The following is a 14,265-nucleotide window of genomic DNA, read 5'->3' as shown; positions in this document are numbered from 1 at the left end:
CTAATTCTGCGAGAGTATCCCACAGAAGATAAAACCTACGATTAATATAGGGTCCGGTAGCCACAATATTTCCTATGTCCTTAACTGTGAATAAAATAGTTTGTAATAATTGTGCGTATAAAGTACTTTGTAATCTACATCTTATATTAACAACTTTTAAATATCTACTAAATTTGAATTTGATTGGAAATAAATACGCCCAACTTTTAGATATTTACACTTTGTGGACTAATTCTATGCGCAAAGTGTAAAATAGTAGTAAATAGTAACTCACTCTGAAGAATGTTGATAAGGTATGCGATTGTGAGCACCTGATCATAACTATTCTTTAAGAAATTTATATGAAACAAAAGTTTACATAATTTTAAATTATACTATTAGTTGCTAAATTCATCTTTCTGTTGCACTGTGAAGTTCACAATCTTGTGAGAACAAACTAAATAACTAATTAAGTCATGTTGGCAAAATAACCCTGTTAAGGACTTACTTTTCAAATTTCCCTGGATTATTTTTATCGCAAATTTAGGCAATTTAACTCCGTTGAGGAACGCATCACTGCCAGCTGTCGTATACATAACCTTCACAATTCACAATGCTTCAAAGTCACCTTTGCTATTAAGAAAGAGATCCGAAGTAGTGCAAGCAGTTCCCATTACAGAGAAATTCTAGAATAAGGTATCACGTCAGCTATATAATAAGTAAATAATGTTATGATATGTGTGTGTTTATTTTTAAAAAATTATTATATAAATAGTAATTATCAATTGGTTGATATTCTATCATTTTTCTCCATTACAGGACTCTTATTGTACAAAGTGCCAGCCCGGTGGGTAGAAGTTCACGTTGCTCAATCTCTCCAATGCCAAGTAGCTGGGCATTACCTAGATTAAATCTTTAGAAAACATATTATTTTAGCACGGACTTAATTATTTTATAGATGGCGCTACTGGCACCCCACTAATAATCTTATGAAACTTATTTTTATCTATTTTTACATTTTTATCCTTGGTTAAGACATAATTTATCTCTAATTTATAAATATTCACACCCTATTTTAGATATATCTCATTTGTAATTATGAAACTTGCATCTGAAAAAAGAAATTAGCAAAAAGCTTGCTAATCCTTAATTTTATATATCCTTCTTATAGTCATATTTATTTTCAAAATTCTCATCCAAGACAGCGGAAACTATTAAACTTGTGTATTGTGGTGTGTTTTCAAATTTTAAGAAACTAAATAAAGAAACCATTTGGGATTTTGTTTCTAAAGAAAATAAGCAGCAAAAAAGACGATGGTAGATAAAACCAAATGCGTTAAACAGTATACAGAGTTTGAGATTCTTGGGCTGGAGAAAGAAAAGGAGATAGAGTGAGAAAGATAAACAGACAAATTATTTTATCAAGAAATTAATGTGTTTGTTTGAAAATACCCTTTAAATGGCTGGATTTTGGAGGGGTATGTCTTAATAGCACCACTCTTATTATATATATATATATATAGCATTCATTTTATTATATTTAGAATTATCTTAACAAAATTCATCTAGTAATTAATAGTTAATAATTAAAAAAATAGAGTGATTAACCAAAGTTGATTGGTGTGAGTGGTTCGGTACTCTCACTCCTTAAGAGAGGTTAGGGGTTCAAGCTCCGCTCTCATATAAAGTCACTACTTTGACCAGTATTTTACCTCTTATAGGCCGATCTGGTACAAGCGGGGATTAGTTTGGGTTGTGATACAGGTTTAAAAGTGCCTCTCATAATTGGGACCCACTCAAGACCACCTCGTGATTCAGACAAAAAAAAATAGAGTGATTGAATCTTACCTATGTACTATTATTTAAAGGTATATGACATTAAATTCCTAAAATCTAAAAGAAACTGATAAGTCTTCATTTCAAATAACTGTTTATCTATAAAATATGAATTTATAATTCCATTCTTTATAAAGACAATATATTCCTTTGATGCCTTTTCAACTTCTTTTGAAAGATTCAAACTATATTTCAACCAATGAAAGATTCAAACTATATTTCAACCAATGGCTTTAATTGCAATTGTTAAAATGTCCAATAAGAGAACCACATAAAAAATCAATCGATTAATATCATCAACGACTTGGAAATATTATCTTATTCTTCATTTTGGACTTCACTTTTAACTCTTTCCGAATTCATGAGAATCAGGACCGTTGATCAAGTCGAAGAAGCACCCTATTCTCCGGAGATTTTACAATGTGCAAGCGCAAGTCAAAAGAGGGCAAGACTTTTTGTAGCCACTGAATGAACTTTAAGTTTGAAAGGTGACAACACCACTCAACAGAAAAAGAAAAAATACCGCAAGTTGGTCAATGAAGTCTGCCGGACCGGCTCTGTGGACAACAACGTGCAAGTTCTTCCAAGCCAAAAATATCTTCTCAATAAGTACATGATCGAGACGCATAAATAAATTAGACAACGATAATTGGCTGCTCATTATTGTCCATGCATTTGTCATTTTCTCATTGAGTCTAAGTTGATGATCCCGGTGAAGTTACAATTGAACAGAGTGAGTGGTGAGTACTAGACGAAAGTGAGGGACCAAAAGAGTGAACATTATCTTGATGATGTGTTTATTTTTTGGATTAAAAAATTAAAATTATTGATAATATTTATTTCACATAATAAAAACAAAAATAAAAACCGAAATCGTAAAATTCATAGTAATTTAAGTAAGAAGAACGAGAGATTGGTTCCCAAAAGAGAGTGGGAAGTAGTCTTCTACTCTCGAGAGTTTAAATTCTACCCTTATTTTTGTAGAATGGAAAATAGGAATCGAAATCGTAGAACTCGCCTAATTTGAGAATAAGAAATAGGAGATTGATTTCTAAATGGAGTGGGAATTAGTCTCTCATTTTCAAGAGTTTAAATTCTACCCCTCTTGACATTTTAATGTTTCCAAAATGCCCTCCCTTTATATAAAAAAAATATAAATATAAAAAAATTTAAAATAAAAAAATCCCTGACTAAACTCCTCAATCTCCATCCAGCCGAATGTCGTCACAAGCCAAACTCCTTGTTGTTGCCAAAATCAACCACCGTCCTTTTTGTTACTAGTCCGTCGGATGTGGAACAATTGCTGGTTGCCGGTTTCATCTCCATATCGATTTCATCTCCAATGGGCACAGTTCTAATCTAATGATGATGATGATGCCGACGATGATGATTCGTTGTTGTCACTCTTGTTGTTGTTGATGATGATGATTCTAATTTTGATTATTATTTTTAAAGGGATTATTATTATTATTATTACTCATTTTTAATAATAACAATCACAATAATTAAAATACAAAATAATAATTATGACGATAGTTAATTAAGGACCTTTTAGTAAAATTTGTAACAATTTAACTTAGTCCAATTCCGATTCTAAAATAAAGTAAAACACATTAATAGGAATAGAGTCTATTATGATTTCGACTCCTACAATTCAAATAAATGACTTATTTTGATTCTCATTCCAATTCTTGCTTATTTTGATTCCAACCTATTTTGATTCCCGTTCAGTAGATGCACCATGAGTATAATATCTTGTATTACATATAACGGAGCATTATAGGTTGTTGATATCCTTATTATTTCTTAACATGTTAAATGCATGAAATCACATACATGTTGTCCAAAGATCGAGCAAATCAAATAGGGATAACCAATGATTGTAGTCTGTAAATGTTGAAAAAATATAACATACTAATATGTTATTTTGAGGGCACATTTTGAGTGGGATCCACCTAAGCAAAGTGGAAAATCTCGAGATGTTCGGATTCTACTCCACGAACACTACGAAATGGTATATTTATTCACTCAAAATTATGCTTAGGTAAATGAGAAATTGACTCTAAAAGTGCACCCTTGAAGTTGGAAATTTAAAAGGAAATAGAATTTGTCCCACAAGAGAAAAATAAGTTAAGACATTTGTGTTTATATATATATACTTATCCATGTATAAGCAAGAATTTTAAAGATAGAGGCTCTATCCACACGCACGTGCGCAGGAGGGGTGCATATCCAAGACCGATTTGGTTGAAGTGGTGTGCACCCGCACATCCTGCATACACGAATGTCGGCCCAAAATCACTTAAAATTTTACATATATAGATACTTAATTATTGAGATGTTACAAAATTGAATTTTTCAATTCAATGGGTTGTTACAGAAACAAAATTAATTCATATATTGAATTAGGAAATTAAATTTGCGCATACCCTCATGTGTATAAAAAGGCAGTCTTCCTCATTTGTTTAATGTTTGAGACAACAAAATACACACAGAGCACTTCAAATGTTGTCATTCTGTTTTGATCGAGAATCTACTCTGTTGCTGTTCGCTGGAATTATTTGTTCGTGCTTGACAAATAATTCGTTCCCTTTTTAACAGATAGTATCTTGGGAGACAGATACCAACAAAACTAAAAGCACCATAGTAGTTAGTAAATTTGTTTTAAGGAAACTATTTTAACAGGTCTCGGATTTTCCTATTTCATTTTTTTTCAGTTTAATTGTTGTTGTTTCTACAATTTCCAGTAGCTCCTTTATTAACTTCTGTTGTTGTTTCAATTATGTACTTATTGAATTCACATTTATGTGCTGTTGTTTTAATTGTTCACTCACTGCAATTTTTTTCAATAGTAAAGTCACGTACTCAAAAAAAAAAAAAAAGGGAAAAAGAAGACATACTTCTTCGATAAGTTAAACACATGAGAAACAATAGCTTGGTAAATACTTAACACTAGTTGCTATTGAGTGAATTAATAAAAGCAAACAGTGCAAAATGGCGTTAGAAACTGATGCATCACTCTTCAGTGCAATCTTAATTCTAGTGACCGGGTATTGATGCCGGTGGAATTGCAATCGATTGGGCCAAGAATGGAAATGAAGGTATCTTGGTGGAGACTTGCGTTACAAGCAACTATGATTTTCTGAACATGGCCTTTCTTCCAATGTTTTGAAAGCAAGTCAACCTCTTGCTGGCCTTTGTAATCCATACCGCAACGGCTGCACCAGTCTAAGCGCCGACATTAAATCCTGTCAAGCAAAAGGAATCAAAGTGAGGAGTGAAGCTTTCGATCTTTGGACAACTTCTTCGGGGGGGACAATCATCCTCTCGCTCGCTTGCTGACGCCTCTAATTTGGATGGAATTGATTTTGATATTGGAGGAGGCACAAATCAGCATTCGGATGATCTTGCAAGGCAAGAAAATGTACTTAACAGCAGTTACGCAATGTCCTTACCCTGATGCTTGGATTAAGGGTGCCTTAAAACGGGTCCATTCGATTGCGTTTTGGTCCAATTTTACAACACATCCTCCATGCCAATACTCATCTAGAGACCTTGGAAATCTTGAAAGTGCATGGAATCACTGGACTTCATACATATATTCCTCCTACCAAAATTTTCTTGGGACTTCCTGCTGCTCGTGCAGGAGCTGGAATTGGCATTACTCCCGTGGCTGTTCTTACTTCAAAATTGCTTCTTGCCATTGAATGTTCTGCTAAATATGGATGCGTAAAGTTGTGGTTCAAGTACTGTGATGATCAAATTGGATATCAGTGCCTCTATTATAAACGATGTACATATTGTTCTGTGCTACAATATGTAACATATGCTGTTATTTTTATAAGTGTTCATAATTTTGTAGATAGTATTATAACCTAGAATATATTGGGACCCTTAACATATATAATACTACTAGAAACATGTTGAGGTCAAGAAAGAGGAAAGAGTAGCTCGAATTGCCTGCTGTAGCCCAATGGCTAACACATGCTATCGCGTCACGCCTTTTTATCCCCCATGCGCCTTTGAACTTCTGCTATGCTTCCGCATAAAAAAAAAAGAATATTATATTTCCTTTTCGATTGTGGTCGCAATTTCACATCATTTTAGCCCCTACCAAAGAGAAAATCACGACAGCTGGTTTCCTTATAATGACAGGACTATCCTCGTACCTACAGGCGATCAGGTTATATGATATGTCTTGCAATTTTATTATGAGGTGAGATAAATTTGAAGGAAAGTAAGTAAAATTAATAATTGTTATAGTTAAAGAAAAATGGCCTCTTTTTTTTTTTTTTTTTGTGTCAATGAAGCTGATTCGTTACAGCTACATATTAACGTCCACATCTGGAGGGTGGGAAGATACCTTTCGCCGATCTTCTCGAGGGCCAACTATAGACGATTCCCAATATAAAATTTGAAACTACAAAATATCTTCGCTACTGGAAAATAAAATATATTTACTCAATAGATTATCAAACAAGATCTCTTAAAATATAATATAAACGAAGAATGGGAAAGAAAAAGAAAGATTATAACTAAAACAGGGGAGAATTAATGGCGGTATCATGGGCGGGGGCAGGCAGACATATTTGAAAGAGTCTCACATGGATGTGCAGTAATGCAGGTACTTGCCATGCCATTTTCACGAGGAATAGTTGTAAAAGACGTTACGTGCTGCTCGCGTTGGCTGTAGCCTATAGGCTTAAAATATTCAGTTACTGTCTTTTCACCGTCACAGAGCAAATCTCTGTTCTAAATCTGGAAAATATACAGCTGTAAATTACCAAACATGACATTTTCTTAGTAAATTGCCAAACATGACATTATCTTTTCCCAACTGACTAATAAGACTTTTTTCTTTTTTTGAGAGGGACTAATGAGACTTTTTAGTTACGTGCGTTGGTTCTCAAGAATCAAGATCATCGATGCGAGCTTCCAGGTGAGGGATATATAGCGTAAGTGTTGGCAAGCACTCTGCCCACACGTTTTATTGGCCTCTCCAAATCAGCATATTCGCATTTCCGATTTTCTACAACGTAAATCAATAAATTAACCGAGTGAATATAATGGGTTAAATGGAAGATTAAATTTTACTTCCAACAACATATTCGTGATTGTTGAGAAGACAAACATCCGACATTTTAAATTTTTCTTATAAAGTAAAAAATAGAAAACATTACTTAAATTTGGCTGGCTCCCTTCATTAAAACGGTGGTTTTACAAAATAGTTGAAATTTAATTGTAAAAATGAATACTTTGGATTTAACTATCTCAAGGACGGATTCAAAAACAAAAAAAGAAAAAGAAAAGAAAAAAAGGGTATTTCAGGGAATAACTGTGAAATTTAATAATTTTGTCTGTCAATAGGCTGACAGCGCAGGTATAAATGTGGAATCCACTTTTCACAATGCAGGCGATTATTATTCCGGAAAAAAATATCTCCAACGCAGTCGATTAATATTCCGGAAAAATATCTCCAAAACGCGTCCAGAAGACTACGACGACAGCGTGTGCTGCCACAGGCTGACAAACTGTTGGCCCACGTCTTACAAACATGATTGAGGTTTTGCTTAAAAGAAAAGGTTTTTTTTTTCACCTTTTTATAATAAGAAAAAAGGTTATTTGGTTGATAGGACTAATAACATCCGCTTCCTAACTTTTTATGTATTTCCATCAAAGACATTAGTTTATTTATCTGTATCAAATAGGTCCACACTTAAAAATCCCTAGAACTAGAATGCTCTCAAAATCCGTAAAGCAATTTGAACATATGGTAGGATTAGTATTTTACAATTAGGACGGTGTGCTAGAAACTTTGAATTAAGATGTAGGATGATTAATTAATAAATGAAATATATGAATTCAGTTTAAATAATAACATAATCACATAAATTTATAAATTGTATCGTATATTTATACTAATTAAAATTCAATTTTTAAGAGATTTATTCAATATAAATAAAAGAAGGATATCCTTATTTGGTAAAACATAATAAAAAAAGGGAGCCGAATGTTATTATCTACATATGATTACTGTTAACCGCAAGAAGATAACTTGGAGGGTTAAAACAAGCGAATGGCGACGACCTCAACTTTACTCAACACGTATCCTACCACGAAACATACCAAAATGACCGTTTAGCCGCAACCCTCGCTGATAAAGAGCCCAAAAATATTATCATAAAAAACGCTCCGAAGAAACACAGAGAGGGAAAAAATAAAAATAGAGATCTCAAAAACCGAAAGCAAACCAAATCATCACATCCCTTGCTATTTCACTTTGAGCAAAACTTGCGGGATTTTCTTGATTTGATTTTGCTTCCCAGGTGGCATAACCTATCTTCCCCCACAACACTTTCCAATTTTTCAATCTGCTGCCTTAATGGAGGCCGAGAAAAAATACATAACGGCTGAAGAGCTTAGAACCCACAACAAGGCAGAAGATTTGTGGATCTCTATACAGGGGAAAGTTTACGACGTTACAGAATGGGCAAAACAACATCCTGGCGGCGACGTTCCGCTCTTGAATTTGGCTGGCCAAGATGTAACCGATGCGTTTATAGCGTATCATCCAGGAACCGCTTGGCAATATCTTGATAAACTTTTTACAGGCTATTTTGTTCAAGATTTCGAAGTATCTGAAATCTCAAAAGATTACAGGAGACTGTACATTGAGTTTGCCAAACAGGGTATGTTTGAAAAGAAACAACACGTGGCATCCTGTGCCCTTACATGTGTAGCATTGATGTTTGTTGTTGTGGTTTATGGCGTTTTGTGCTGTGAGAGCGTCTGGGCTCATTTGGGTTCAGGCATGTTGTTGGGGTTTCTTTGGATTCAAAGTGCTTATGTTGGTCACGATTCCGGGCATTATCAGGTTATGACAAGTCCTAAGTTTAACAAAATTGCTCAGCTTATTTCAGGAAATTGTTTAACAGGAATCAGCATTGCTTGGTGGAAGTGGACTCACAATGCCCACCACATTGCTTGCAACAGCCTTGATTACGATCCAGATCTTCAACACATCCCAGTTTTTGCGGTATCTACGCGTTTATTTAATTCAATTACATCTGTCTTCTATGGTAGAAAATTAGATTTCGATCCTGTCGCTAGATTCCTTGTGAGTTACCAGCATTGGACATTTTACCCTGTTATGTGTGTGGCCAGAGTAAATTTATATTTACAGACACTTTTGTTATTGTTTTCAAAGCGTAAGGTCCCAGATAGAGCCTTGAACATCATGGGTACTCTTGTCTTTTGGACTTGGTTCCCACTTCTAGTTTCATATCTACCAAACTGGCCTGAAAGGGTGATGTTTGTGATGGCAAGTTTTACTGTCACGGCCATCCAACACATTCAGTTTTGTTTAAACCACTTTGCTGCAAACGTGTATCTTGGTCCGCCTAAAGGGAATGACTGGTTTGAGAAGCAAACAAGTGGGACATTGGATATTGCTTGCTCATCTTGGATGGATTGGTTTCATGGTGGGTTGCAGTTTCAGCTAGAGCATCATTTGTTTCCAAGGTTGCCAAGGTGCCAATTGAGGAAGATTTCGCCGGTGGTGAGGGATCTTTGCAAGAAGCACAATATGCCTTACAGAAGTTTGTCCTTCTTTGAGGCCAATGTGTGGACCATTAGGACTCTGAGGGGTGCTGCTCTGCAAGCTCGGGACCTCACAAACCCTGTCCCCAAGAATTTGCTTTGGGAAGCTCTTAATACTCATGGCTGAGTTGTGTTTTTCTTTTTTTAATATATAAAATACATTAACAGATGCCTATCGAGATTTTATAGCCACAAGTTATTTTGCCCCCAACGAATATTTTTTTGGCTCTTGATTTGGCCTCTTGGCTTGGGGTCGTCATTCGTATAGGATGATGAATAAATGCTCTTTCTAGCAATATTTTTTTATTCACAGTTGTAATCAGATAATGACTCGCGGATTCAATTAAGCCTCTCTTTTTTTTTTTTTTTGCCCCTTTCTGTGTTTATTTTACCATGTTGGAGAGTGTATTACGAATCTCATTGGCACGGAAGATGTGTCTTATCAGCTGTGCAGATTTTTCATTTGAACAGCATCGTATTCTATTATGTCAGATTTTAAGCTAGCCTGTTGCAATGACTTATCCTTTGGACTTACAGAATCCAGGTAACGTTAACAAGAATGCCATTTTGCTAAGTTTGTACACATAAATCACACTAGTCAGAAAACAGGCCATTTTCTTTTGTGTTTCCTTAATGAGCCATGCCATGTGAATTTGGTTTTTTTGGATCGCAAAGCCCTGAAGGCTAATGATCGATGGTCACCCAAGCATGAAGGCTATACATGACATATAAGCCTAGAGGGAGTGACTTCCTGAAAAGCCCATTTTTAATACGTAGGGCCAAATAAAATAAAAAGGTATTATAATAACAAAAGTCTCACTTTTCTAACAACCCTCCATTTTTTTTTACTTTATTCTGACCTTCTCCGAATAAAAAATAAGCCTTCAAAATGCCCACTCTGTTTTCTCCATCTTTTTGGCTTTTCGCGCAATGTCAAAACTCGAAACCTGAACAGAAGAATTAGCAAATTCAAGTTGCGTTCAATTTTACTACTAAAATTCCTTTCTTTGGATTGTTGAAAAGAAATAAAGAATTCCCTTTACAAAACCAAGGTTCAATCACTCTCTTTACAACATTAAAAAAAAAAAAAAACACTCTCTTTATTTTAATAGTTTTACAGTACAGGACAGATTAAGATATAAGAAATATAATTTTCAATATATATAAGACTAAAATACACTGTTTAAAATCTTTTTTTTTTTAACTCATCCTTTGTTGTAATAAAGTATAAAATTCTCTTATCATAAAATTACCACTCTTTATCCATATAATGCATAATTAATATTGAGTTTGATTATATATGCAATTGTAATTGAATATATACACATTTATCTCCAATATTGTCTTATCATTTCATCTTTTTATTTCTTATAATTTATTGAAGTTAGTATAAAAACTTTGTCTGGTTAGTTGTATTTGAATTCTAAAGCAAGTACTAGGGCTTAAAAATTAATATGGCTTTGCACAACCTCACTCAAAAAAAAAAAAAAGTACAGATTTTTTTTCCAATAAATAAAAGTTGATAAGTTAGAAGATTCAATGACTATGAATAATTTTGGAATTTAATTGAACTGAGGTTATAAAATTAGTGCATAATTTATGGATGGAGTTATTTGAACACGTTGAACCCATTATGAAAATATAAGAATCATAATTTCCCATACAAACCCCTCTTTTTAATTAAAAAATAATAATAAATTGCATGAGTCTTCATCAACATATTGTCTAAACAAAACTATAAATTTATTCTTCACAAGTCTTAACAGTCACTAAACAAGATATTAATAGAAAAATCATTGTTTTGTTTTTCCCAAGGCCCTAGGCCCCAGGCCCTTGGGCCATGTTGCACAGCGATAGCGAAGAGGTTCGGATGGATTCAGAACGGAAATAACAAGATGAAGTGAAATCCACTTCAATAAATATCTCGTTTATATAATTGATAGGTGGGGCTGTTTGCACCTTATAAAGGACTCTCTATTTTTTATCGCCTGAATATTCTTTTACGAAATCACTGATAAGGACACTACAAATTGAATTTAAAAAATAAAAATAATTTACACAACCATTTATCACAAACCCTAAATTTTTATTGACAAATTCATCACTAAGGTATTATATAAACTCGAAAACAACATTGTATATCTCGCCATTTGATGCACAGAACAACAATCTAATGCTTCCTGCAAATAAGCTTAGTTTAAACTTTAATGTACAATATCTCACAAATTATGTTTATTAACACACACACACATGCACGCAAAATAATAATAATAATAATAATAATAATAATAATATGTATGCAATGTTTGGCCCAGAGATTAGGCATTCTGAAAATTAATTGCAAGGAATAAGGATTCAAAGAAAAAATGCTAAACATAGATGAATTGATTAAATACATGAAATACTAAACTTAAAGTTTAAGAATAATGGATTCAAAAGAAAAAAAAAAGTAAAATATAGATGAAACGATTATACTTGAAATTTTAAAATTTTAAGGAAAACTAAAAATTTTTATGTTGTATTTACTTACTGAAGCGGGAGTGAGAAATGTGGATTCTTTTCACTCAAGTGTTTACTTATTTACGGAGAGAAGTGAGAATCCAACACCTAGCTCTTTTTTTTTAATCCTTTCTTTATTAAATGTAATATAATTATATTTTTTAAAATAAAATAATGTTACAATTACCTAAAAATAATAATATTATATTTATTTGAGTAATATTATTATAATATTATTTAATAATATTACATTTATTAAAATGATAATTTATTTAATCTAAGTTAGAATTGTTTTAAAATAATATTACTATATATTTATTTAATTTTAATAGTATTATATTTAGTTAATGTTAATAATTAATAATAATTAGTTTATTCTTAAAAAATTTTAATTTTGTACTATATTATTAATAATAATGTTTCATGTGTTGCTAATTTTTAATCTACATAATTAAAATTAATAAAAAATTATGATTTACATAATTAAGAATATTAATAATTATTATTAACTAATATAATTAAAATGCCAACCCCTAAATAAGATTTATCAAACTTTTAAATGATTCTTTTCACATGTACATATCTCTTTAATCCATTCCATTTGGATTAGTTTCTTTTCACATCTACAAATCTCTTTGGCCCATTGCATTTAGGTTAATTTATTTTAAGGAGATTGTTAATTTTCCCCTATTAAATTAATAAATATCACTTACTCTCTTATTGTAGTATTATTTTCATAATACCCAATAACCTCATAGTATCATAATTTTAAAATATTACCTTTATGAAATATATTTTTATTTATGTTTATTGTAAATTAAATAAAAATAAATAAACAGTCAAAATAAGAAATATAAGTTTTGGTGTGAATAAAAATTAATAATAAGATTTTTTGTTCTTTTGTTACCTTTTTAAATAAATTTTCTTGTAATAAATATATATTTTACATTTTCAAAATCAAATATCAAGTAAATGACCCATTCGCTCATCTTTTCATTTAAATTTTTTGGGCCAAGGGCTTATTGAATATTAAGAAAAAATAAAAAGTAAAGGGTATATGGTATACTTTTGTTAACCTAAAGGATCTTACAACCGTTGATTTTGATGATAAGAAGCAATATAATAAAAAACACTTTTGAATCTTGTTAATTCTTAAATGTCAAATGTCAGTCATATGAGATCAAGCTCGAAGGACTCAAGGACATGTTTATCAAGTTGAGACTCAAGCTCAAGACACTAGCTTAGGTGATATATTTATTTTAATTATTCATGTAAAGTTAGTTTGTCTATATTTGTGCATAATTAGCAAATGTGAGTTCAAAAGTTTTTTATGTGTTGCATTCACCAAAATTATTGACTTTTTTATTATATTGTGTTTCGTTGATAAATGTGCTTTCAAAATATTGAAGAAAAATGAAGGATAAATGTTTTATCAAAATGAATATCTTTTACATATATGAATTGATTTAGAAAAGTCTTGAAAGATTTTAAAGTGTCAAAATATATAAAAAGTTTATATGGTCTTAATATTATTTTCTAAAAATATGTAAAAGGACCTATTTGATAATGTTTCAAAATTTTAGGTGCTTAATAGTTGTAAAAAAGTTTAGGTCAAACTACAAGTATGGTAAAAGCCCAAAGTTATTAGTCGGTTATTAAAAGTGGCTAATCAACTTGCTTTTTAGTAAAAAAAATCGGTGTGTCGGTTCAGATAAAAGTGGCTAATTGGTTTCATGTCGATTTTGAGTTTTATTTTCCTAATAGCTAGTTTTCACTTAAATATATGTAAACTCATTTTTTTATCTATTAGAATAGTTATTAAGTACGAAATTGTCTCTCTCAACTATGAAAAACTCCCGTGACTAAATTTTTTTAAAAAATATTACTTAACTAACACTCTATTCTTTTTATTTTTTTAATTTCACAAATTATCTTCAATTTATTCAGATATATTCTTTTAGTTACAAATAATTAGTATCATTAACTAAGTGCTTATTTGGTATGACTTAGGCTCCGTTTGGTACAGCTTATTAAATAGAGCTTATAACAGTAGAGCTTATACCAATAAAGCTTTTGGACAAAAAATCATTGGGTGTTTGGTTGTCAATAAAAAAAGCACTTTTGAACTATTAAACTGTGTGATATTTTTTATATTATATATTTTTAGAAAAGCTCTATAGCCTCTACTCCTAAAAACTCAAATTTTGGGCTTTTACTAGTAGAGGTAAATTAGCTTATTTAAGCTAAAAAAACTCTATTAAAAAAATAACCAAACACCATAAAAAATTTTAAAAAGTGCTTATACGATTAAATAAGCACGTATGGCTCTTAAATAAGCCATACCAAACAGGC

The 14,265-nt window shown here is 31.9% G+C and overlaps 1 protein-coding gene and 1 pseudogene across 1 annotated transcript; both read left to right on the top strand.

Annotated features, from left to right (window-relative positions):
- The first annotated feature begins 4,809 nt into the window (after window positions 1–4,809).
- On the top strand, window positions 4,810–5,694 carry LOC112495786 (acidic endochitinase-like; annotated as a pseudogene).
- Window positions 5,695–7,953: 2,259 nt separating this feature from the next.
- LOC102627612 (delta(8)-fatty-acid desaturase 2) lies at window positions 7,954–9,777 on the top strand. The gene has a single exon (XM_006491143.4). The coding sequence runs from the start codon at window positions 8,198–8,200 to the stop codon at window positions 9,539–9,541; it is 1,344 nt and encodes a 447-aa protein (XP_006491206.2). The 5' UTR covers window positions 7,954–8,197; the 3' UTR covers window positions 9,542–9,777.
- Window positions 9,778–14,265: the final 4,488 nt, after the last annotated feature.

Source organism: Citrus sinensis, chromosome 3, assembly GCF_022201045.2.
Source record: "Citrus sinensis cultivar Valencia sweet orange chromosome 3, DVS_A1.0, whole genome shotgun sequence".
Lineage (NCBI taxonomy): Eukaryota > Viridiplantae > Streptophyta > Magnoliopsida > Sapindales > Rutaceae > Citrus > Citrus sinensis.
The sequence above is the reverse complement of the archived record's forward strand: the minus strand, read 5'-3'. Positions and strand labels throughout refer to the sequence as shown.

Coding starts and splice junctions, on each gene's coding strand:
- LOC102627612 (XM_006491143.4), top strand. CDS start 8,198: ATGGAGGCCGAGAAAAAATACATAACGGCTGAAGAGCTTAGAACCCAC.